General features: G+C 32.4%; 2 protein-coding genes across 2 annotated transcripts; both read right to left on the bottom strand.

Annotated features, from left to right (window-relative positions):
• Window positions 1–5,098: 5,098 nt before the first annotated feature.
• Window positions 5,099–7,315, bottom strand: LOC111373657. The gene has a single exon (XM_022996226.1). The coding sequence runs from the start codon at window positions 7,112–7,114 to the stop codon at window positions 5,201–5,203; it is 1,914 nt and encodes a 637-aa protein (XP_022851994.1). The 5' UTR covers window positions 7,115–7,315; the 3' UTR covers window positions 5,099–5,200.
• Window positions 7,316–15,323: 8,008 nt separating this feature from the next.
• On the bottom strand, window positions 15,324–16,055 carry LOC111373648. Its single transcript, XM_022996208.1, has one exon. The coding sequence runs from the start codon at window positions 15,744–15,746 to the stop codon at window positions 15,420–15,422; it is 327 nt and encodes a 108-aa protein (XP_022851976.1). The 5' UTR covers window positions 15,747–16,055; the 3' UTR covers window positions 15,324–15,419.
• Window positions 16,056–23,842: the final 7,787 nt, after the last annotated feature.

The raw sequence follows: 23,842 nt of genomic DNA, 5'->3' as shown, positions 1-23,842 counted from the left end.
TAGAAACACTATATCTAACTAAAACCATGCCAAATAAATGTTATCTCCTAAGGCAATTTTATAACTTTTGATTTGATCCCTCAACCAACTTAGAAGAAACTATTGACAGGTTTACAAAAATGATTCATGACTTAGCAAATTGTGATGAGAAACTTTCCGATGATCAACAAGTTGTTGCTCTATTAAATTCTCTAAGTGATAAATATAGAGATATCAGAAATGCATTAGAATATAGCGATCAAGATCTTACAATTGATAAAATAGCCTCAGCCTTGAGGAATAAAAAACTTAAACTAAACACTGAGTCAAAAGACTCTAAATTTGGTGAAGGGTTGCACATAAAAGAGAAATTAAATCAAAATAAGAAACAAAACTTGCACAACTTCAGTTCAAATAAAAGATGGAAACCTCAAATTTTCAAATCTAAATAAAAGAATAAGAATCATGTAAAGATTAAGAACCACATCAGAAAATGTTATTATTGTGGGAAGATAGGACATATAATAAAGGATTGCTTCAAGAAAATCTTTGATATGAAAGAGAGAAGCAATTCTGATGCAACTGCAGCTATGGTTTGCAACAATGAACCTGATATTCAGGAGTGATTCTTGTGAGTACCACCATAAGAGACTCAAAATATAAGAGACTCAAAATAATGGGTCTTTGATCCTGGTTGTACTTTTCACATATGTTCCATAAAAGAATATTTTTCTGAATTTATTGACCTCAATGGAGAGCAAATTCAAATGGGAAATGACATGAATTGTCAAATAAAGGGAACGAGCAATGTTGAACTGAAGTTAGATAATAACTATACTATTGAACTTGAGAATACTAGATATGTACCTTATCTTAAAAGGAATCTTATTTTCTTAGGAGAGCTTGATGATAAATATAATATCATGATTCATAAAGGCCCCTTAAGACTCCTACAAGTAAACAAAAGTGTTGTATCCTCTCCTAAAATAAATGGTATATATACCGTCTTTCCTGAATCTATTGCAAACCAGTGTTCTGCAACCTTAAACTTTGATTTAAATAAGTCTTTAATTTAGCATAAAAGACCTCGTCATTATTTCAGGAAAGCGACTGATTATTTTGAAAAGACTTGAATATTTTGGAAATGATAAAATTGAAGGTTTGGATTTTTGTGAAAACTATGTAATTGGAAAACAAAAAATGTTAACTTTTTAAAACTGAAATCCATAAATCCACTTCCATTTTTGAAGATTTACATGCTGACCTATAGGGTCCAACATCTGTAAATACTCTAAGTGGAATTAAATTCTACCTACTTATTGTAGATGATTTTTCAAGAAAAATATGAATTTTTCTTTTAAAACAAAAATATGATACTTTCTAAATTTTCGAATAGTGGAAACTTATGAGTGAGAATCAAACCAACAAGAAAATCAAAACCTTAAAAACTGATAATGGACTTAAATTTTCAATTATGAATATGACTCATTCTATGAAATTTGGTATTTTGAGGCACAAAACTGGAGCATCCACTCCTCAGCAAAATGATGTTGTTGAGATAATGAACATGCACCTATTGGAAAAGGTAAGATGTATATTATACAGTTTTGGCCTTTCTAAGTTGTTATGGGGAGAAGCCCTAAAAACGACCACTTATCTCATAAATAAAAGTTCATATAGTGCTATTGATTTTCAAGTCCTTGAAAAACTGTGGTCTGGAAATACACCTGACTATAAGAAACTCAAAGTTTTTGGCTGCACTATCTATTCACATCAAAGTGAAGGAAAACTTGAACCAAGATCCTTAAAATATGCTATTCTAAGCAATCGAGAGGAGACTAAAGGATACAGACTGTTGATCAGGTGTCAAACTGGTTTTTAAGTAATTGTTAACAGAAATGTCATCTTTAATGAAAATGATATGCCTTGTAAAGAGTCATCAGCTGATAAAGTCTCTGTATCTGCACTTGTAAGGAAAACCATCCTAGAAAATCAAACTAAAAACACTTTTAATCATGATGATCCAATTAAGGTGGAGCCCACCCAACTTGAAACAAATGACGAACAAAATGAATCTGAAAATGAAAATGAATATGTGAATCCCACTCCTACTGATTATCAATTGACTAGGGATAGAGAGGAGAATTATAAGACCCTCTACCAGATTCAACAATGAAGAATTTGTTACTCTATGTTCTGCTCTTGACTCCTTAAATTCTGAACCTACCACTTATGATGAAGCTATTAATTGTCCTGATTCTAAATTCTAGAAAGAGGCCACGAATGAAGAAATGGACTCCCTCATTAAAAATGGAACATGGACTCTGGTTGATAGACCTAAGAATCACAAGATAGTAGACTATAAGTGGATTTTCAAATTCAAACAAGGTGATTCCAATCCTAAAAATAAAATATATAAAGTCATATTAGTGGCTAAGGGTTTCACATAAAGAGAAGGGGTGGACTACAATGAAATATTTTCTGCAGTAGCTAAATATACCTCAATTTTAATACTGTTAGCACTCACTGCTCATTTTAATTGGGAATTGGATCTACTAGGTATTAAAATAGCTTTTCTAAACGATGACCTTGACGAAATTATATATATGAATCAACCCTTGGGGTTTGAAGTAAAGACTAAAACTGAAAAGGACTGTTTGCTGAAAAAATATCTTTATGGGCTGAAACAAACTCCTAGACATTGGTACATAAAAAATTTCTTATGTGCAGACACTGGGGTTGTAAAAAGCAATAATGATTCCTGTTTCCTATATAAAGGTTCAGGAGGGCCTGAATCCATTTACTTATTATTATATGTTGATGACACATTGCCTAACTGTTATAATAGATCTAAGATTGATTTTATTAAGTCAAAATTAAAATCTGAATTTGAAATGAAAGATTTAGGACATGTTAAAAGGATCCTTGGAATGAAGATAGAAAGAGATAGGAATAATGGAGATAGAAAAAGATAGGAATGATTGTATATTAATGTTAAAACAAGGCTCCTTTGTGAAGAAAATACTTGAAAAATTTTCTATGTTTGAGTATAAACCCGTTACTTTACACGTTGGAAATCATTTTAAATTTTCAAATGAAAACTCACCAAAAACAAATGATGAATTAAGAAGAATGGGAAAAAAAATCCTTATGCTAATGCTGTGGGTTCAATTATATATCTTATGGTTTGTACTAGACCTAACTTAGCACATGAAATTAGTATCCTCGTAGGTTTATGGCTAGTCTTGGTGAAACTCATGGGCTAGCCATGAAATGGATGTTGAGATACTTTAAAGGATCATCTAATCTTGATTTAATGTTTAAAAGAAGCAAAGAAGGGGTAAAGTTGAAAGGTTACACTGACTCTGACTTTGCTGGTGACTTGGATAGAAGGAGATCCACATCTGCTTATATTTGTACTTTATGTGATGGGTACATTAGTTGGAAGTCACAATTACAAAAATTGATTGTCTTGTCCTTCACTGAAACTGAGTATATAGCTGCATGTGATACTGTGAAGGAGAGTATCTGACCGAGAGGTTTATTGAATGAAATTGGTTTTATAAATGATTCTGTTAGGATATACACTAGTAATCAAATTGTCATTCACTTGAGTAAAAACCTTGTGTACCATGATAGAACTAAACATATAGATATAAAATTTCATTTTGTGAGAAATATAGCAGAAAAAGGTTTGATTAATTTGATTAAAATACCTACAGAATTCAATCGTTTAGATTTGGGGACTAAGGTACCACCTTTAAATAAGTTTAAAAATTGCTTGAAGATTTTGAATATCACTTGAGGTAGTGATGATCAGAACTTCAAGTATCTCTTGAAAGAAATGTACTAACTGAATTTTTTATAGGTATTATTAGAGCAAGTGAAGCCATGTGATGTAGATGACCAGATCCATTAATAAACACTAAGAAACATTTCAGCAAGGTGGAGATTGTTAATGTTTTGGGCTGCCTCGTTTTTTCATGGCTTACTTGGGCCTATATAGAATTGGGCTGTTTTGAATCCGAGTTAATACAATTAAGAGAATTGTGTTTTCAGGGTTTTACGACTTTGGCTCTTCAAGGTCGAGAATCAACCATACAAGTGGCTGATTTGTAATTCGTGGATTGTGACCATTGACCTGATCGGATATTTAACTTGGTTTTGGTCTTTTCTCGTCGAGATGGTTCAATACAGTCTCTTCGTCCCTTTCTCTGAGTGATAGTTAGGGTTTTCTTTTCTGAAAATCTGTAATCAATCTGTATGGTTCTTTAATCTCTTTTCTTGTAAGGTTGATTGTTTAGTATAGTTTTTGAGATTGAGTGTTGTGATTACGAGTTGTAAAGAAGTTAGAAAGAACTCAAAGAAACTCATGGTTTCTTCGTACATTCTTTAACGATTTATTAGTTATTATTAGTGGATCTAGAACTATATCTCATTGCAGGTGCTCAACGGGTGATTAAGTCGCAAGATTGAACATCCATGCCCTTTTTTGGGCGAAACATATCTTGTTCTCTGATTTATTTAATTTTCTGCAATTGTATTGAATTGTTGCATGCATCAATCCACAAATAAGTCATATCTGGGCCTAACAAAGTCAGTGAGAGACATTTGTTGATTGTAATGATCTATATATGCAGAAGCATTCGCCGCCTGGACTCTGTAAGGTGTTTGATGGAATGCTTGTGAGAGATGTGGTGCCTTTATTATGCGCGAGCACAACAATAAGGCGATTGAGTTATTTCTGAACAATAGATTTGAAGATGAACCTTGCTCATTTTGTTAGTGGCTAATTTTTGTTTAAAACGCACATAACTATTGCTGGATATACTCATAAAATGTGAGTTTTTGCCTGTGGTGGAGGGGATGGATTCTGATTTACTACCAAGAACGATATTGGTTCTTGAAATTGTCTTAATGAAAGTGTGGTTGACTGTGAGTAATGAAAATGGTTAGAGATGTTAGTTTCTGATTTCAACCTACTTATGTTTCACTTATTACCTTGTGTTATATTCCTTGCTGATTTCAAAATGGATGAATAAGAGAGAGATTAGTTTGAATGTTATCTCAACGAAAATAGAAGTGGTAATTGTTTTTCGTAGGGACTGTAAATCACCCAGAAAGAAGAAATAAATTTTGTTTTTGTTCTCTTTTATCGTAAAAGATTACAATGATATTCATCTTGAGAACTTCCAGAGTCTGAAAGATACTAGTCTTGTGCTTACACTTCAATTGTCTTTTGATTCAGTGCTGTATATCTCCATTGTTCTTTTTCCACGAAGTCGGCATCCAGAAACTGAGCTACAAAAGCCCAGAGCCGATAGACATCTTCAAAATTGGCCAGAAAAGTAAGTGCAACTGTAACCACTGTAATTCCTGGTTCAGCTTTTTTACTCTTGGTTCTCGATGTTTCTTTGTCTTTGTCACTTCTCTCCAGGAACGTCTGCTTCTCCACTTCATACTTCTCCGAGAACCAAATGTGGCTCAAAACCGCCCGGCCTAGAGAAATGTTATTCCTGTCAGCTAACTTCTGTACGAGAACAGGTTCGACCTTTTCCCCTTTCCAGTCAAATATATCGAATGCCAAAGCAGGTCCTCGATCAAATTTTACCTTTGGTCCATATATTGTGACCAGGGAAGCTTTTTCCAGCCTATTAGGATGCTGAAGCTTCATCAATGAACTAACCAACCAATTGATTATGTATCTTCCTCTGCTATTGATAACATTCGATCCCAGTGAACCCACTTGATCCAAGCATCTACATTCAATATTCAAGCTTCCATGTTCATCACCTGTTTTGTTCTTCTCATCAGATTCCCTTCGTTCTGAATCTTCATGACGGTTCTCTTTTAAACCTGCATCCTTTTGATCTCCTTCTTTAGAATTTCCATTTTGTTTGTTTTTCTCAGTGATAGGACTTGACAAAGTGCTTGATATGTCCATACTATCTTGGTTTGTCACGAATTTTGATATCTGTTCAAGCTCTGTATCTGTGCCTGAAGAGTCTTCAGGAAAGCCGAGCACCTGTTTTGTTGGTACAAGAGATACAATTCCAGCACCATTTGAAGCTTGCAGATTTGGTACAGTTGATTTCTTGACCAAAAGGCATCCAAAACCAGTTGGATTTTCACCAAAAACCTTGTAGAAAGAGCAAATGAGGAAGTCAGGGCGGAATAGAGAAAGGCCAAAGCTATCCATATCCTTCGGTCTCAATGCACAGGCATCAAGCAATACATGCCAACCATTTTCCTGTGCCATAGTCATCCACTGATAAGAATAACTGGTTCCAGTTATTCTCGACTGAAGAGGAAATACAGATAGTCCCCTGTGTTTCTGCTGCTGCTGCTTCTTCCTGACAATCATTTTCTTCAATTTTGCTGAGTGAATCCTTAGCCTTGGCCATTTGAAATCGGCTGCCATGACACAGGCTCCTCTCTTTTCTGATGTATTAATCATGGTCTCTATGGCCTCGCTCTCGTGGTCGTAAACTGTAAGGAGTTTACGACTAGATTGGAAAGGGTAAGATTCTGCTACAAGTTTGAAAGCTGATGTTCTATTGGCAGTAAATACCATAGAGTAATCATTTTGAGAGATCTTGAGAAAATCCATGATCCTTTTCTTGATAGCAGATTCTAATTTGCATCCATCGCCACCATGAAGCAGCTGCGACCTGAGATTCACCGACTTGTAACTTATACCAAACACTGGACAATCAGACTTTCGAGACGGAGGATGAGACGAAGATGCAATTGGGCTTTTTGAGATGGACTGAAACTGCGTCTGCGAAAAAAGACCGACACCAATATAATCAAGGCAAACATGGTTGGATTCTGAGAGATGAACATATTCTCGAGCTCGAATTTGATCAACCTGGGCAGTCTCAGAATATTTGGGGTAAGTTTTAATGAACTGAACAAAAGATTCTTGTAAAGACGGGATTGATTCATGGTTGGTGAACTGAGTATTCGGGAAAAAAGAGGAGGTAGTTGTGGCTGCAAAGTCGTGATGACATGTTGCAGACGTGCTTCTTCTCTTGACGATTGCCTGGTCGGGCTCCTGTCCTCTGAAGATATGATTCAGACAACAACCGTCAAAGAAAACTCGTGTTGCTTCCCTTGGATCAGGAGAGCGCATGTTTCTTGTGTCTTCTCTGAACTATTTCAATTTTTCATTTTTCTTTTCTTTTCTTATGTTTCAATTTCGACATCTTCCATATTTTAATAGTTGTCTGATGCTTAGTTATGAAGAGAAGGAAGTGTGAAAAAGCCATTATTCAAATTATGTATTCACAGCTTTTTAGAAAGGGACATTATGGTAATTGTTTTGCATTGCTGTATTGACCATTTCTTGCAAATTCATCAAAATTTGGCTTTTCCCTTTTCCCCTTTTCAATCTTTATTTGCTTATCTTTTGTGCGTGTTTGCCAAGGTTGACTTATCATATGATGACACTTGGAAAGAATTTGAATAAGTAATACTTCCCCTGATATTTCTCTCGGTTGCTAACAAGTCTTCGAAAAATTTAAGAATAACACTCCCCCACATGAGGGGACGGGCCATGCCCAATTAATGCACGGCCCTGCCCCCATGTGAGGGGGCTGTGTAATGTAGCATAGTTGAAAATTTAATTTGAAGCAGATTTATTTATAACTAATAAGTGGATTTTGGAATATAAAACCTTTTTTAGAGTAGCTCTTACCTTATTGTTAAAATAAGTAACTTGTTTTACTTTTATGGTTAGACAAGCATTGTATCACATCCCTATTTGAGACAATTTGTTCAAAATGTTGAAACTTATAGGTATTAAAATACAAGTTTCAATTGTCTCCACTAGACATCTTTTTATTAGGATCGTATTATTGTGCGTTATATATGCGCTTATATCTTCTATTTTGAATGAGAATTTCTTCCTTCCTTCAAGGATTAGGACGTCTTTATAAAAGAAGTAGTCAACAAACATTGGAAAATGGGATTAAATAAAAGTGAAGTTGGGGAAAGAAAAGAAGTGTAATAGCTGGCATCAATATTGTAGATGGACCAAAAGAACTTCTTGTGCTGGCAAGAGGAAGCTCTCCATGGATACTTGATCCAATTGTGCGAGTATAAATAATGCTATTCAGTCCCATTAATGTACGTTAATATTAGTCCATATTTTAGTGGATCACTACCACGTAGTAAAAACTTATAGGACCGACGCGTTATTATATTATTAAAGGAGTAGTTCATGGGATTTGGTACTAACATTTATTTCTCAAACCGTGTCTTGATAAACCATATGTTTGGGATATCACTGGTAAGTTAGATTAGTATTAACACAGAAAAGATGAAGTTAAAATCTTGTCTATTGTACTATTAAGTTTTATGTACTACTGATTGCATGCATGTTCTTATAATATGTTCGATAGAGGGCTAATGCTAAATTCTATCTTTTCTTCTCTTTCTTAATCATATATAATGTTCGATGCAGGGCAATTGCTAAAATCTTGAACGTGCTCTTGGCATAAAAGCATGTATGCGAAGTGTTTGTATGTGAGTTTTATTATATATAAATAAAAATGAGTGGTGGATAAGTGAATGATACTTAAGAAATTTTTGAAATATGTGAATAAAAAATTAACTTTTGAGTATTTAAAATGGTTTACAAACATGAGACAAACATAAGCGTCTTTCTAGCGACGAATTGTTCAACCTTATATAGACCACATATTCTTGGTTAATGCCTCATCTTAATTTTATTTGTCAGTTTCGTTTCTTGACTCATTATTTGCATTGTCATTATTTTTATTTTATTTCGAGAATTATTAGTTTATTATACTTCTATGTGATGATTATTTTACTAGGACGTTGGACCATCGTGGTCCATCAACGTCAATCACTGCCATTCCTTTATTGCTAACCACCTACGACAAACCCAAAAGAAAAGGGGAAACAAAGTAGTAAAATTATGGGTGAACAAACTTTAATACTGATAGACGAAGTAGGATTCAAGTAGTACAAAATCTTGTCCACTTATTTAAACCGAATAGCAGTTATTGGAAACATTTTAATTTCATATTTTTCTTCTCTTCTTACAAAATGGGATTAAACAAATTGTTAAACAAAGTTCGTCCTCTATTTAACAAATTTTGCTTCGTCTTCTATCATTGACATAGTACCGAAGCACATAAAAAATTTTAGTTTGAGATTTGTTGGTACTTGTTTATGTAGAAATGAACTCAACGTGCACATGAATTGAAGTAAAAATTTAATATGATATTAAAGTCTATTAAACTCTAATGAACAATTCGATCTGATTAAGACTCAAAATGAGCGCACGGGTTTCAAGATTAATTTGTTTAAATAAACCATCATCTTGTGATGACATATTAAGGGATAAATTTTATATCGAATAAAAATGAAAATATAAATCAACTTAAAAAAAATTTAAACTATTCCTCTTAATAAAGTTGATATATTAAGATAGAACCTCAAGTTTTAATTATAATTAACACTTTAAATTTCTAGACGAAATTGTCCAGACAATCATGATGTTATAATAATATACCTTGTGATTATTAACTATTGTTGAGAAGATTTTTTGTTGATTGATTCAAACAGAAATTCCATAGAAGGAAGGAAGGAAAGACGACTGATTCCACAGGTGATAGTTACAAAAGTAGGAACTGAACTTGTTTCTGCCCATTGCTTAATAAATCAAAACAAGTAGTTGAACATGGTTACACAAAATGACAACCAAATGAACTCAATATGCTAGATTGATAATTTTAGGCCTTTTGAGTACTCGGTTGCATGAATATATATGCACGGATATCTGCCTTCTACAATACCTTTTGATTTTATTTGAATGAAGAATAATGCTCCTTATACACCGACCCTTACTGCTCGGTGTACACTCTCCTCACATGAGAGGAGGGGCTCACCCCCATATAATGCGCGGGTCCCACCCCCTATGTGAGGGGGCTATACATCGAGTTATAAGGCTCAGTGTACATATAGCAGGGCCGTTGAATGAAATTCCTAGTTTTAAAGATTTATTATCGACGAGTTATAACAATTGTACATATTAAAACAACTAAAAGAATAAGTAATGCAACTAAGAAGTTCATGGAGAGTTTGATCCTAGCTCTAGATGAACTTTAATATCATGCTTAACACGTGTAAGTCGGACAAAAAGTGGTAATTTCGGTGGTCGGCCGGTGAATAATGCGTAAGAACTTGCCTTTGAGAGGGGAACAATAGCTGGAAATGGCCGCTAATACGTCGTAGGCTGAGGAGTAAGAGGAGAAATCCTTCCGAGTGGAGAGCTTGCATCTGATTAGTTAGTTGGTGATGTTAGCTTTCTAAGACAATGATCAGTAGTTGATCCTAGAGGATAATGAGCCACACTAGGATTGAGACACAACCCGAACTTGCAGTAGTGGCATGGTGTTATGTTTGGCATGGAAGATTACATAGTATGTTCTAAACATCTACTGTTCTTTGAGGTTACTGAACCATTCACAGGGCAACTCTCCTTTGGCATGTTAATATCTATCAGCATTACATGCTGAATAAGAGTAGCCCTATGAAAGGTTGAACCCTTAATTTTCTGATTTTTTTGATCCTAACCGCTGCTTGTGGCTGTCCGAGCTGATTCCAGTTTTATAATCATATAAGGAGTCCCTTTGTAGAGGAATAAATGCTATGGAAATCCACTATACTAGCTTTTCTTGGTCATAACATATATAGACAATATCTTATCTCGAAACCCCCTTTACAATTATAACAGATTCCTCCCTGCCCTTGTCCATGAATTCGACAGTAAATTGTGTACCGAATGTTTGAAAGTAGATGCTGTTAAAAATCTTATTTATTATATTGTCTCGTGCAGTTAAAAATTGCATGTTTAAACATGCACTCAGAGAAAATTCAAATTTCCGACTTTCTTTTAGAGAATTTATGTGAGCATTTCTTCGTCATTTGGATCCCTACTTTGGAGCTCCATATGGAGGATCTTTTCCAATATGCATCTACCCTCAGAAAGGAATTCCAAAAGGGATAGGAATCTTTTATGACGCAAGGATACTTCGGTTTTTGAAGAGTCAAGAGTTAACAGGTTCCCAAATTATAAACATTTTCATTTTTAGTAGTGCTACTCAAAAAGAATAAATTAGACTCTTCCGCTTTTGAGATGACATACTTATCTACCAAATCAAGTTAGATCGCATGCAAAAATGAGCGGAGCCAAGTTAATTGTGTCTAACCCCTTTATATGTTTTTCTTTTTTATTATTATTTTTTGAAAGATACTAAAAATAAAAATGCCTACACGCGGTAGCCCACGGCACAATCTATGCCAAGAAATGCCCGGTGTGTTTTGGGCTGCTTAACCAACTTTAAACCCCTAATGATATGTACATTTAAATCGAAATTCAAAAACTAGGCTTCAATATGTTACTTTGTTCAAATTCTTTTACTCTACTGTCTTTTGATTTTATATATACGAATATCAAAATATTAAGAAAGAAAAAAGTTAGAGTTTTACCCTCCGTTTGGTATAGATTTTTAGCCAATTTAAATCAATTTTTTTTACCGTTATTTCACTATTTCAGCCGTCATTTTTAAATTATTCTCTTACAGGTAAAACTCACTTTATCTCTAACGGTCAAAAAATCAATTATCAAAATCTCTACCAAACAAACACTTAATTATAGCAGCGTATCTCTTATTTTTTTCACAAGGAAAAAGAAAGAGATTTTGAATATGAAGTTCCAATAATATTGTCCTAAATAGCCAGCTGGAAGTGGGAATTTCAAATGGGCCGAAATGATTAATGGGCCTTAAGTAGATGGGCTGGACTTATATAACTCAGGATCAACATTTGTCGGCTTCCAACTTCACCATATTGATCAAAGCAATTAATACTGGGATTTACAAAAGGATGATCCCAAATACAAAGGGATAATTAGGACATGTCCTACTTTTTTTATTTTTTCGAATTTTCATTATTGCTAAACTAAAATTTTAATGTTTCAAAATTACTAAAAGTTATCAAAATTAATTTGCAAAATCTTAAGTATTTTTCCTAATTTTCAGGATCTAATTTAATCTTTCCTCAATTTATGGGAGTATTTAAGAAGTTGTTTTCATACATGCTTAAATAATTTTTTGAAATCATTTTGTCTCAGGCTAGAAGAGCGTCTAGAAGAAGTTGGTAATGACTTTTGTTGATCGATCATTTGTTTCAAGTTCTCGACTAGGTTTCCACTTGAGCACCAATACTGCAATCACATGAATGATATTGCTTTGTGTCTTGAACAATTTACGTCGAAAATTTTGAACATGTTCTCTCACATGACTAAGATTTAACTCGGCATCACATTCTGTTTTACTTTTAGCAAAATTTATCACAAAACAATTAATTGCTTATTTCAATGCAATCGTCAAATTCTACATTTTGTGCTCCATCTTCCTTTCAAGTATACTTTAACAGCAGCTTCAATAGAAATTTTTCTTGCAAGTGTTATCTACTGTTCAGCTGTTCTCTATAGAGATTGTGTGGTTTTTGATACCCAATAAATCCCGGGTTATGATGTTAACGTGGGTTAATATTATTTTATAGACATAGGCCGATGAATGAAATAAGTCTAACAACCAAGTCCATGAGCTACACTCGACTCAATTATATTTTTTATGGATTGCTTGAATCTTGGCCCGTTTATCCCTTTATTGGCCCAACTAAAAGTCTAACCCTAGAGTATATATTTGGCTATAACCCTAACCACTTTCATATGATGAGTGTGTGATTTTGAGAGAAGAAACAAGAGAATCCCGGCTGCCCCCCTTTGTGTGAGAAAAAAGGTGTTCAGAAGTGTCCAGAACGCTGGTATAACGTGTTCAATTGGTGGTTCTTTCATAGTATACCTTTGTGGTGTCTTCTCTTAGCATTTGTGGCAATAAATCATCATCTTTTCTTGTCCTACATGGATAAGATTGAATAGCAACCAAGGTAAATCAATTGGTTGTGGTTTGGAGCCGATTGGATTGGTTGTTGGTAGAGAAAGGTACGTTGAATTGAGTCTGGAAAACCACCGTTTGAAGATTTTTTGAAAGAGCTTCCGCAACAGAGATTAATATGCTATCCCGTACATATATTTGATCTCTTAAAATGTTGCATGTTAAGTAAAGAAAGAAAGAGAACATGTTCAAAAATTTCGATGGAGAACAATAGATAACACTTGTGTAAAATTTTTCAACACAATACCTAAATTTCTCAATCAAAATCCTCTGCTGCAAAAAATCTAGCTCTATTTGCAACTTGATGATCAACTTGACACATACGTCATTGATATGCAGACTGATGAAGATTTCGAAGGATTATGGGACCTCAGTGAACTTGCTCAAAACTAACGAGAAAACATGAAATGTATCGTTAATGTACAAGCTTTTTACACTGGCATTAATTCTTTGAGTTGCTAATGCTGCAGTAGAATATTTTTTACAATGAATTATGATACGATCGATAGTGCAACTGAATGGGAGATCGGCGGTTGAATAATAGTTTTATTAAGTATATTGAGAAGGATATATAAGGCAATATTGATGATGATGCAATTATAAAAAGTTATTAAAGAATGCAAACTCGTAAGAAACACTTGTAATTAGGTATCAGAAAAATTCATGTTGTTTCAAAGTTTTGTTGCACGTTATTTAGGCCTCCCTATTCAAAATGTTTGACTCGATCCGCCACTGTTTAAAACTATGGTTAATTTTGTACGAAGTGTTTACGATTGAGAATGACAAATGAGTCTTTTTGACTAGAAGGAATCAAGAAAAAGTTGCTTTGAAAAATATATACAACAGTAATATAAGTCTTCATCATCACCTATATGTAGAATCATTCGTCCACATTGTCCACCTTCCGCACCCGGTACTCACCATTTTCAATTGACTAGTTAAGAAGTTGGTGGTGTTGCATTCGAATGTCGAATTCATATTCTTGCAAGCTAGTTCTCTCATGCTTCCTAATATATTATTTTGCATTACTTAAAAAAAAAAGGAATTAAAAAAGTGTTCGACTAGCGTATCGCCCTAATTTTTGTACATAGATTTAGAGTGGGGTATATGTTGAAAAGTTACGATGTTATGGAACGATCAATTATTATTGTCAAACAATTAATTATAGATGTGACGAATAAATTATCCGTCATGAGAAGAATCAAACTCTGAATTAAAATTTTAATTTGATATTAATCCAAATCAAACAAGGCCAAAGATGAAGGGTGGATTTTTAACCCACTAGAAACACATGAAATATTGGTATCTTATAAGTGGGGAGACAATTGAAATCAACGCTAACCGTCCAACCTTACCTAAAAAGGAACCATCTATGCCCACAATGTGAAATGACAAAATAATCACTTTTCAATCTTATCTTTATAATTGCCCCAATTTTCCTTAAACACACACACAAACACATATTCTATTGTTTAATGATACAATTTAGAATTAGTATAGACTCATTATGCACCACAAACATCTTCGAGTGGTCTACCAATTTAGTTTATTAATAAATTATTCATAACTTTTATTAACTTTTAAACAATATAATATTTAATCAATTTATCAGAAGTTATTAAAAATTCGATTTACACGTCTTGTTAACAACATAATAAAATTAAGGATTTATACTTCTATTTTCGCATGTTTGAAAAGTGATTAAAAACCGTTTAAATTATAAGTAGATAAAGATTATTGATCGATAAGTGAATTGTATTTATGAGTTACTTGAAATATAAGGAAATAAAGTAACTTGAATATTTACAAATAGTTTATAAATATTACCCAAATATATGCTAATTACACGCTAGGGAAATAGCTAAACAAATCAACCTCTTTTTTTATTAAATTTTAAATTAGCCATGGAAATCGTTGTTGTCATATTTGATCGGTCTCTTTCTTATATATCTATTAATGTAAAGAAAAAAAAAGTAGTTTCTTAAGTATTCCGAATCGTACCACTAAATTTGATAAACCAGGGCAATGAGAAATCGATAAATTAATGATAGTAAAGAACGTAATCATATAATTGTCGATTCTTCTTCAAATATCTAGCAAGTAAAACACATTGATTCCCGCACGAATACGAAGAATTGATTCGTGATCAACAAATCTTTGATTCTACACTGATTTAAATGAAAATTGGAGCAAAAACTATGAGCTATAATATTCTATTGACAATGTTGACTTTCTAAGCCAAAACCCAAGAGTCAATAATAACACACACACATATAATTTAAAAATTTGAGAAAAATGACTGAAGAAGAAAGGATATGATTCTTAGATGCTCAAGTGGAAACATTTCTCCATCGATAACTCTTTGTTCCATATATTCAGAATCATGAACTCAGTACGTCCTACCTATTGTACATAAATAAAAGTATGATCAAGCTAAGATTTAGATTAGTATATCACCCCGGCCTGTCTATACTTTCGAGGTTTAGGAGTGATTTTTATTACAAGTCCTGGAAAAACATCATCGGGATCATGTATGTGAGGATTCTGCTCGACGATGAAGGGATCCTCGCACTTGTCACTTATGGTGTGAAGTGTTTCGCCTTCTCGGACAACATAGATTTCCTCGCATGGCCTGTCTTTGAGCTGGTTTCCTCTCACCTCAGTCAATTCAAAATCTGTGAGAGAGTTCTCTCTCATTAAGCATAATAACATAAGGGCCAAAATAACTATGGCAGAGTATGCATCTGCTATGTGAAGAGTTGAAAAAGCCATATTTTAAGAGTAATAGATGTGAAGCTTTGAGGGTTATATATATAAAGAGAGATAGAGAGAGGACACCGCGGGAGTTGAAGGGCATGCGAAAAAGTAAAAAGTTAAGAAGGTCTTTGGGCGTATTTATTGGGGAAGAAAATTTAAACGTTGGGTTCAAGTTTTCAATGATTTCTTGGCGTGTATATACCGGCGTTGGAGAAAAATTTGGAGAAACTTCAGATAATGCTAAGAGAGACGAGGAGAAAATTTAGAGTTCATTTCAACTCAATTGAGTCCATTCGATGAGGGAGTCGATGAATGCCAAAATAGTTCTTTTTCAAAAAATTAACTGATGAAAATTCTTTATATTCAGGAACATTCTGAGTTGATTTGGTTGCTTTAAATCCACATCATCCACTACACCCTTAGATGGGGTTGAAGATAATTAGGTTTTGTAGGAAGTGGCTGAGAAAATAACATAAATGTACCATTGTGGAAATTCATTTTCCAGGAAAGTTAATGACACTTGAGACTGGAGACCACAAATGGAGCTTCGAATTTTTATTTTGAGAGTATAATTTCTAATATAAAACTATTTTGAAAAGGTCGACCATCAATATGTGGCCACCATTCTTCAAAAGATTTTATTATTATTATCTGAATTAGATATTAGCAAGGTTTTTAAAGATATTTTATTTGGGGTCATTGCGTTGGAAAAGGTGTAAAATTATTTGAATTATCTTCGGGCTTTAAAAGTTTTTAAAGTTGTCATTGAATTTTTTTTTCCAAATATTTTCCCATTATCCTTGAACTTTAAACGATATTACATCTATCATTCTCTTTATCATGTCATCTAATTTGCTAACTTTTAGAATGACGAGTGAGAGGATGATGAATTTAATAATATTTTGATAAGTTCAGTCACAACTTAATAACTTATAAAATTTAATGACAATTGAAATACATTTAGGAAAGTTCAATAGCAAGTTGAAGATCTTTTGAAGGTTAATGGCAATTAGATACATTTGAAAATTACTCAAATTGCATGTTAATTGAAAATCACTTATTATATCAAAAAAAGAAAAAAAGGTGTTCACTTGCTCAAATTTACTTTTAAGTTAATTTTTATTTTTTAAACATGCAAAAAGTTACTTGACGTAGTTCTTACTTTCTATGTAAGTACCTTATTTTTATTTTGATAAAAAAAAAAACTATTTATTTATATTTACTTGTCATCAATTTTTTAAAGATTAATCAAATATGTGAATAGTGTGTCATATGTTTGGTACCAAATTGTACATAAAACTATGCAATATTATTAATATTTTTTTATTTTTTAATGTTGTATATTACCACTTAAGAGCCCCAAACTAGAGGCTTTAACCCTCGTCTCTCAGCGTTTGCCTCTACCACCTCCACCCTTGACCTCACAGGAACTCCCTCATTCTTGCCTTGTATAACAGCCACCGGCTCCCTCACCACCCTAGGTTCTCGTCCAATACCCTAATATACCCCATCTCCAAATTCTGCCTCTACCACCTTGACCCTTGACCTCACTACATATTTCCTCACCTTTGCCTCATATATATTCCATGCACCACCTTCCCAGCGCCCTAGGTTCTCGCCTAATACCCCACTATAACATTTAGGTCTCGTTTGATTCTCATTCTTATCAAAAATACATTTTTCTTTATCTTCTTTTTAACCATATATTCTTCATTAAAATAATATTACACGTAAATAAAAAAAAAATTCTTTATTTTTCATTCACACATTCTCTATCAATTTATTATTCTAAAATTCATTTTTTCCAAGAAAATGGATGTTAAACACTCTCTCAATTTATTCGATTTTTCAACCCCATGGCTCCCGTAGCAAGCACCCCGCTCTCCCAAGCTGGTTCGGCAGAATATTTATTTAGAGCTTGGTTTGGTAAATATGAAGCTTATGCCAAAATCTTTTAGATATTTCAATCTGGGTTAAACCAAGTTACAATCACGATAGAATCATATTAATTCGAAAATTTTAAATATGATGCGGATATTTCAACTTCTGCTTCCAATATAAATAATTACTTGAAAATTGACTAAACAATTAAATAATGTTAGTTTTTGTAATAATAGACTATTTATTTCACAATGGCTCTAATGTCATCCTTAAACGAGTCAATTAAGGTTTCTTTAAACTTTCAATAGTGATATTGACCGGGTTCAATAGAAGTGGCGGCCTAGGGGTGGCATACGGGACCATTACATCAAGTGGCATTGGAGTCATGGTATCATACGGGACCATCTTATCAGAAATGAGCAATATAATAGAGTAATTTCAAAATAAACAATTCAATAGAGAGTTCTAGTAGATTAATCTTCAATCGACTCAAAAATCCAAAAATTAAAATAGATATCAGTCCTTGTTTGATGGTCATTATTGGAAAAAAAAATGATGTTTTGAATAGTAATTTTTGGAGAATGTGTGGTTAAAAAATAGAGTATAATTTTGGATTTATGTGTAAAATATTTTATTATGTGAATATATAAGTAAAAATGAGTACGAGAATTTAAAAAATTTTGTTTTAAAAGGGAGACTTAACTTACCTTGACTTGACCTTGATGACCTCTTGCAAAGTCACAAACTATTAACCTGTATGAATGAAATCAACAAAAAATTATGTGCAAGATTAAAGTATAAGCACATCGGGCTAAGCTTAAAAATAATAAGTATAATCAGTAATATTTCTTCTTATTTATAAGTAAAAAAATAATTTATTTTAACGAAAGATGAAGTAAATTCACAATAAGAATTTGCATTATTTCGAATTACTTTTTACTTATGAGTTTGAAGAGAAAATTAAGCCCTACATGGTTTTTTTATTTTATTAAAAAAAATTGAAACTACGTTGAAACTTTTAATTTGTTTACTCTATGGTAATATACTGCATAAAAATACATTTAACCACAACTTTACAAACCCAACTAACTGAATAAGAATTAGGAACCGTCAGCCCCGACCTCCATTAAATTAAATTTTATTTTTCACTCTCCAATTTCATCCATAAAATCTTCTATAAAATAATATTACACGTAAATCGAATTTTTTTTTTTTTTCAATCATCCATTTTTCAAAAAAGTACTATTCCAACCATTATAATTGAAAATAATAGGGGCCAAACGGGGGCTAAGAATTATAACACCCTTCCCTCTTCTTCGTAGTCTCTTATTCACATTAACCTTGAATTAAGTAAACGTGTTTATTTTTCTGGTTAAATTCTTTGTAGGTTATTTTGGAAACATCATGGGTACAATTTAATTGATATTATTGTTTTCATTAATATTATTGTTCTATATTTTAATTTCATAAAATTGGGTTTGAGTGGTTTAGTAGAGTAATAAATCACCAATTTTATGTCGATGCATGTCCTTTTTTGTCAATGTTATCTCTATTTTAATCAATTAAGCGTTTGCTAGCTACAATTTATTTGAAAATTATTTTTTCTCAAACATATTTTTCAACATAAAATTCTCTCCAAAAAATAATAATATATNTAGGAACCGTAACCTTTCACTATTTCTTAATCACATATTTTCTGAAAAATATCATTTTTTTCACTTCAAAATATTCTCATATATATATATATTTCTTGTGGAACCGTAACTTTTCACTATTTCTTAATCACATATTTTCTGAAAAAATCAGTTTTTTCACTTCAAAATATTCTCCCCCAAATGAACATCAATTCTTTCTTTTTCTTGGGTGTTATCATTTTCCTTAATTTTTTCTTGAATTTGGAATTTCAATGATGGAAATTTGAATATTGGTAAGTATTTATCTCAAAAGTTCCTCTCTAGGACGGGGAAAAAAGTTGGATCGACATGAGACTTGTGGGACTCCGACCCGAAAAGGGTGGGAATTCTTCCCCTTCGGGTTGGTGGGGTGAGTTCAACTGAAAATACTTTGTCATGACTTGGGTTCGGTGTGAGCCACGTCCTGTTTAGCATTAATCAAAAAGAAAATTTGAATTTTCCAAACAATAGAATAAAATATATAAAAATATATTATATAGGCAAATGAGTGCCCCATCCCCTCCGGAACCTGAACTTGCCCCGTCTTGAACAATGCATGAAGCGAAAAAGTCCCGACAAACAAACTTATTCTATTCCTCCCTCTTCAAAATTGAAGTAGTGAGTCATGATGGATCTTCCCATCCTGGCTTTTGTTAATTAAAAAGTTACAGCACGTTTGTGTCACTTTTTAATTAACAATTTGTGACTTTCTAATTGAAAATTGATACAATGTTCGTTTCTAATGTAAAATCTTAGTTCACAAACAACTAAATATAGTTTTAAGTTATTACAAACACATTGGAGCTTAGTTAAATAATTCTATTAGAAAAAGTTATATCACACGGCCGTGAGACATTTCAATTAAAAAGGATATTTTTGTGTAACTTTTTATAAACGCAAAGGATTAATTCATATCCAACAAAAAATAGAATAAAGTCTAAATATCATTTTAAAAGGTCTTAAAGCACACGGTAGGTTTAGCCAAAAATATTTGCTTTAAAAAAATGCACAGTCAGTGGCGAATTCAAGATCGGAACTCAATTAGGGCGGACTGCAAACGTTGACCATTGACAATCCTCTATGGTAATAGCGATGTCGTTTATTAATAGTTAACTAAATAATATTAAAAAAATTTCAACACTAAATCGTAAAGATTCTACACATATGAAAATATAATTCAATTAGTTTCTTTATAAGGCTAAACTAAAATTCCCAAATCACAAATCAAAACTCATAAATGATAAATTATAACTCGCAATTCATACAACATAAATTATTCATCATTTCTCGGTCATTTTTGTCAATTAACTAATAAATTCCCAAATCACAATTCTCATTTCTCTATCATTTTGTCAATTAACTAATAAAACATAAATCATAGATTCATAAGAAATTAAGACTCATAACTCATAAATAATAAGGCCTTGTTTGAGCCCCATTTTTGGGGAGAAAATGAATTTTTGAATACTATATTAATGAGAAATGTGTGATTAAAAAATAATTAAAAGTTTTGAATTTGCGTGTAATATTATTTTATTAAAAAATATATGGTTGAAATGATGTCAACACACTTTTTAAGAATGTATTTTTTTTTGGAAAGAATGTGGCTCAAACAAGAGCAAATAAGAAAGTGATTTATACGATTAATAATTAATAATTATTCGAACTTGTGAAGGCAAACACCCCCCCCTCCTGCCAAAAAAAAAAAAAAAGGCAGCTCACTGATTTGAAGGGGAAAGACGCGTTGCTACCAGTTGCTCACAGGCTTCGTGAGTTTGCATCCGAGAGTCTACCGACAGTGACTCGTCGCTGTCCCATTCGTCCTTCGACAGCAAGTCAACAACTGCTTGAGCACTGCTTCTCTTCAACCTTCGCAAATCGCACAGCATCTACCAGGAGGTGGAAAGACAGTGCTTTGCCTTCTGTTGGTCAGTCTTGGACTTTTGATGCATATATTGTATGGATTGGGCCTAGTTTAAGGGAAAAAAAAGAAGCCCACAACAACCACAAGCATGAGGCAGGCATCAGCCCCCAAAAAAAAAAAAAGAATTTTGCAAACCTCGCCTTCTTCGTCTTCACCATTCGTCTGCGGTCTGCCTCTACAACTGTAACTGGTCTGGCGTTCGGTGGATACTCAAAGTTTCGATGGAGTCCAGCACACGCGGCCGCGCCTTCTCGCGGCGTGCTGGCTCAGCCGCTACAGCACAGTGCGATCTTTTAATTAAAAATTTATATAACATGTGACTTTCTAGTGATGAATATTAATTCATATCTAACACAACAAATAAAAAATAGTAATGGCTAAATATTTGTTAAAAAAAAATTTGTTAATACATTATAAGTTTAATCAAAGATTTTTATTCGTAAAAACCAAATTGTATGAGGTGTGACCTTTTAATTAAAAATATAAAAATTCAATTGACCTCACAAGAATATGACATTTTTCAATAAATAATTTTCATGAAGTTAGCGATTAAAAAAAAAAAAAAAGGGAAATAATTTAAAAACACAAAACTAACCCCTAGAAGAAACGAATAATAGAATTCCTTTTGTCATTCCTGTTATTTCTAACATACATGAATTAACCCCACCAAGCACCGATGGAGGAGTCCTTGCTTTTCTTTTGTTCTTTAGTTTTGTGTCATACTTAATTATCTGTGTTTTAAAAGGCTTGTCTAGACACAGAGCATGGAAAAAATCCCACCTAGAATTTAGGTGAAAAAAAAAAGAGAGAGAGAGAGAAGAAAAACTCTACGTTGATCATCTAAGACATGCCTAGATAGAAAAGAGTGCTCGTCTTTTTATTTGACGTGACATTTCTTGTTTTGAAGTTCATCTTGCCAAAACTTATAAAGCAAATGAGTCAAAAATGAAAAATCCACCGTAGCTAAAATCCAAGACAAGACATTGATTTCTCTACCCACAATTAAAACAATATTGATTTATGGTATTTATGATTTTAAAAATTATGTCTTTGTTGCAAACTTGAAAATACACGTGAACTTCCTATAAATTTTCAATGTACGCATCATTGTTTTATTTACTAATTCATTTAAAATAATTAAAACATTATTTAAAATAGGAAAACCGGCTTATTACATATATGCAAAGTTGTAAAACTTAGAATCTTGATCTCCATGTCTTCTGAAGCCTCAATAATTATTTATGTGAGTCCCGAGAGATGCATTTTTGGCAGTGTATGCATAAGCAATGCTGTATTTCCCTTTATTCTTTTTTCGGTTGTACTACATGTACATAATGAATTTTATAATAATTTACATATACATGATGTTGTAAGATATGATTGGTTCAGAATTTTTTCAATTAAAAAAAAGTCATTTACTCTATTTTTGACACATCATCTGTATGTAAATCACTATGTAACTCAATTATATACAAGTAGTATTATTATTCTTTTTTACCTTACCCTATTTTTAAAATTTTTAATTTTAATTTGGGGTTAAATCCACCAATGACCATCCAACTTTATGTTTAATATTACCACAGCTATCTAATTTGATTTTATTTCACTATGACCTTCCAATTTCATATGACGATTCTCATGGCCACCCAACTTCATTTCATCCTTAGCACTAATTTAAAAATGGTAAAATGATAACTTTGCATTATATATATAATACATTTAAAAAAACAAAAATAAAAGTTTTTAATAAAATTATTTTTTAAATAAGTTTTTATTTTATTTTATTTTATTTTTTAAGTAACTTTTTTTTAAAAAAAATAAGTTTATATTTTTTAAGGAACGTTTTTTTTTAATCATAATTAACTATAATTTACGAAATAGGTGCAATATCCACCAAATTTGTAATCGATCGAGAGACAGCAGCCAAATGTTGATTTAAAACCATAACTTACAAAAATCGTACCAAAGTCTAAATTTAATTATAGTTAACTCTTTTTTTTTAATTAATAATAATAATAACTCATGTAATTAAAAAATTTGATTTAATTAAATCAATTACAATCTTACGAAAATTCAACTAAAATAATTAAATCGGAGTTCATCAAATAACTTAGAAGAGTCCTTCCGGACTTATCCACTTTACTACAAAGATTCTCTTCCAAAACGTTAAAAAAATAGCTAGTCAAACCTAAGCTTCAATTATTGTACAAGAACCAATGTGCAATCTTACAAAATTTCAAATAAAATAATTAAATCAAGATGCACTAATCGCAGGTCAATTCCAACAAATTATAAATAATACACACGCACAGTTAACAAACACTTTTAAGAATTGTACTGTGGGTTTTGTTATTTGTACCTGGTGTACAACGCCCTCACAATAAAGAAGGCTGGCGTCCAATAAAAAAAATTGCACGCCTCCCTATTATAAGAGGGTCTAACACCTCGATATACACATAGCAAAATCCATATATTATAAAATTAATGCTTAACATCTTGTCATATGATTAGACAATCATCACTACATTGTTCAAGGGATAAAATATATTATAAAATCCTTGTTTGATGGAAAATTTAAAAAAAAAAAAAATTAGTAGATTTTGCTAAAAGTTGATGAAATTTATAATTAAAAA

Source organism: Olea europaea, unplaced genomic scaffold (assembly GCF_002742605.1).
Source record: "Olea europaea var. sylvestris unplaced genomic scaffold, O_europaea_v1 scaffold1149, whole genome shotgun sequence".
NCBI classification, from domain to species: domain Eukaryota; kingdom Viridiplantae; phylum Streptophyta; class Magnoliopsida; order Lamiales; family Oleaceae; genus Olea; species Olea europaea.
Note: the sequence above shows the minus strand (reverse complement) of the source record. Positions and strands in the feature narration are given on the sequence as shown.

Coding starts and splice junctions, on each gene's coding strand:
- LOC111373648 (XM_022996208.1), bottom strand. CDS start 15,746: ATGGCTTTTTCAACTCTTCACATAGCAGATGCATACTCTGCCATAGTT.
- LOC111373657 (XM_022996226.1), bottom strand. CDS start 7,114: ATGCGCTCTCCTGATCCAAGGGAAGCAACACGAGTTTTCTTTGACGGT.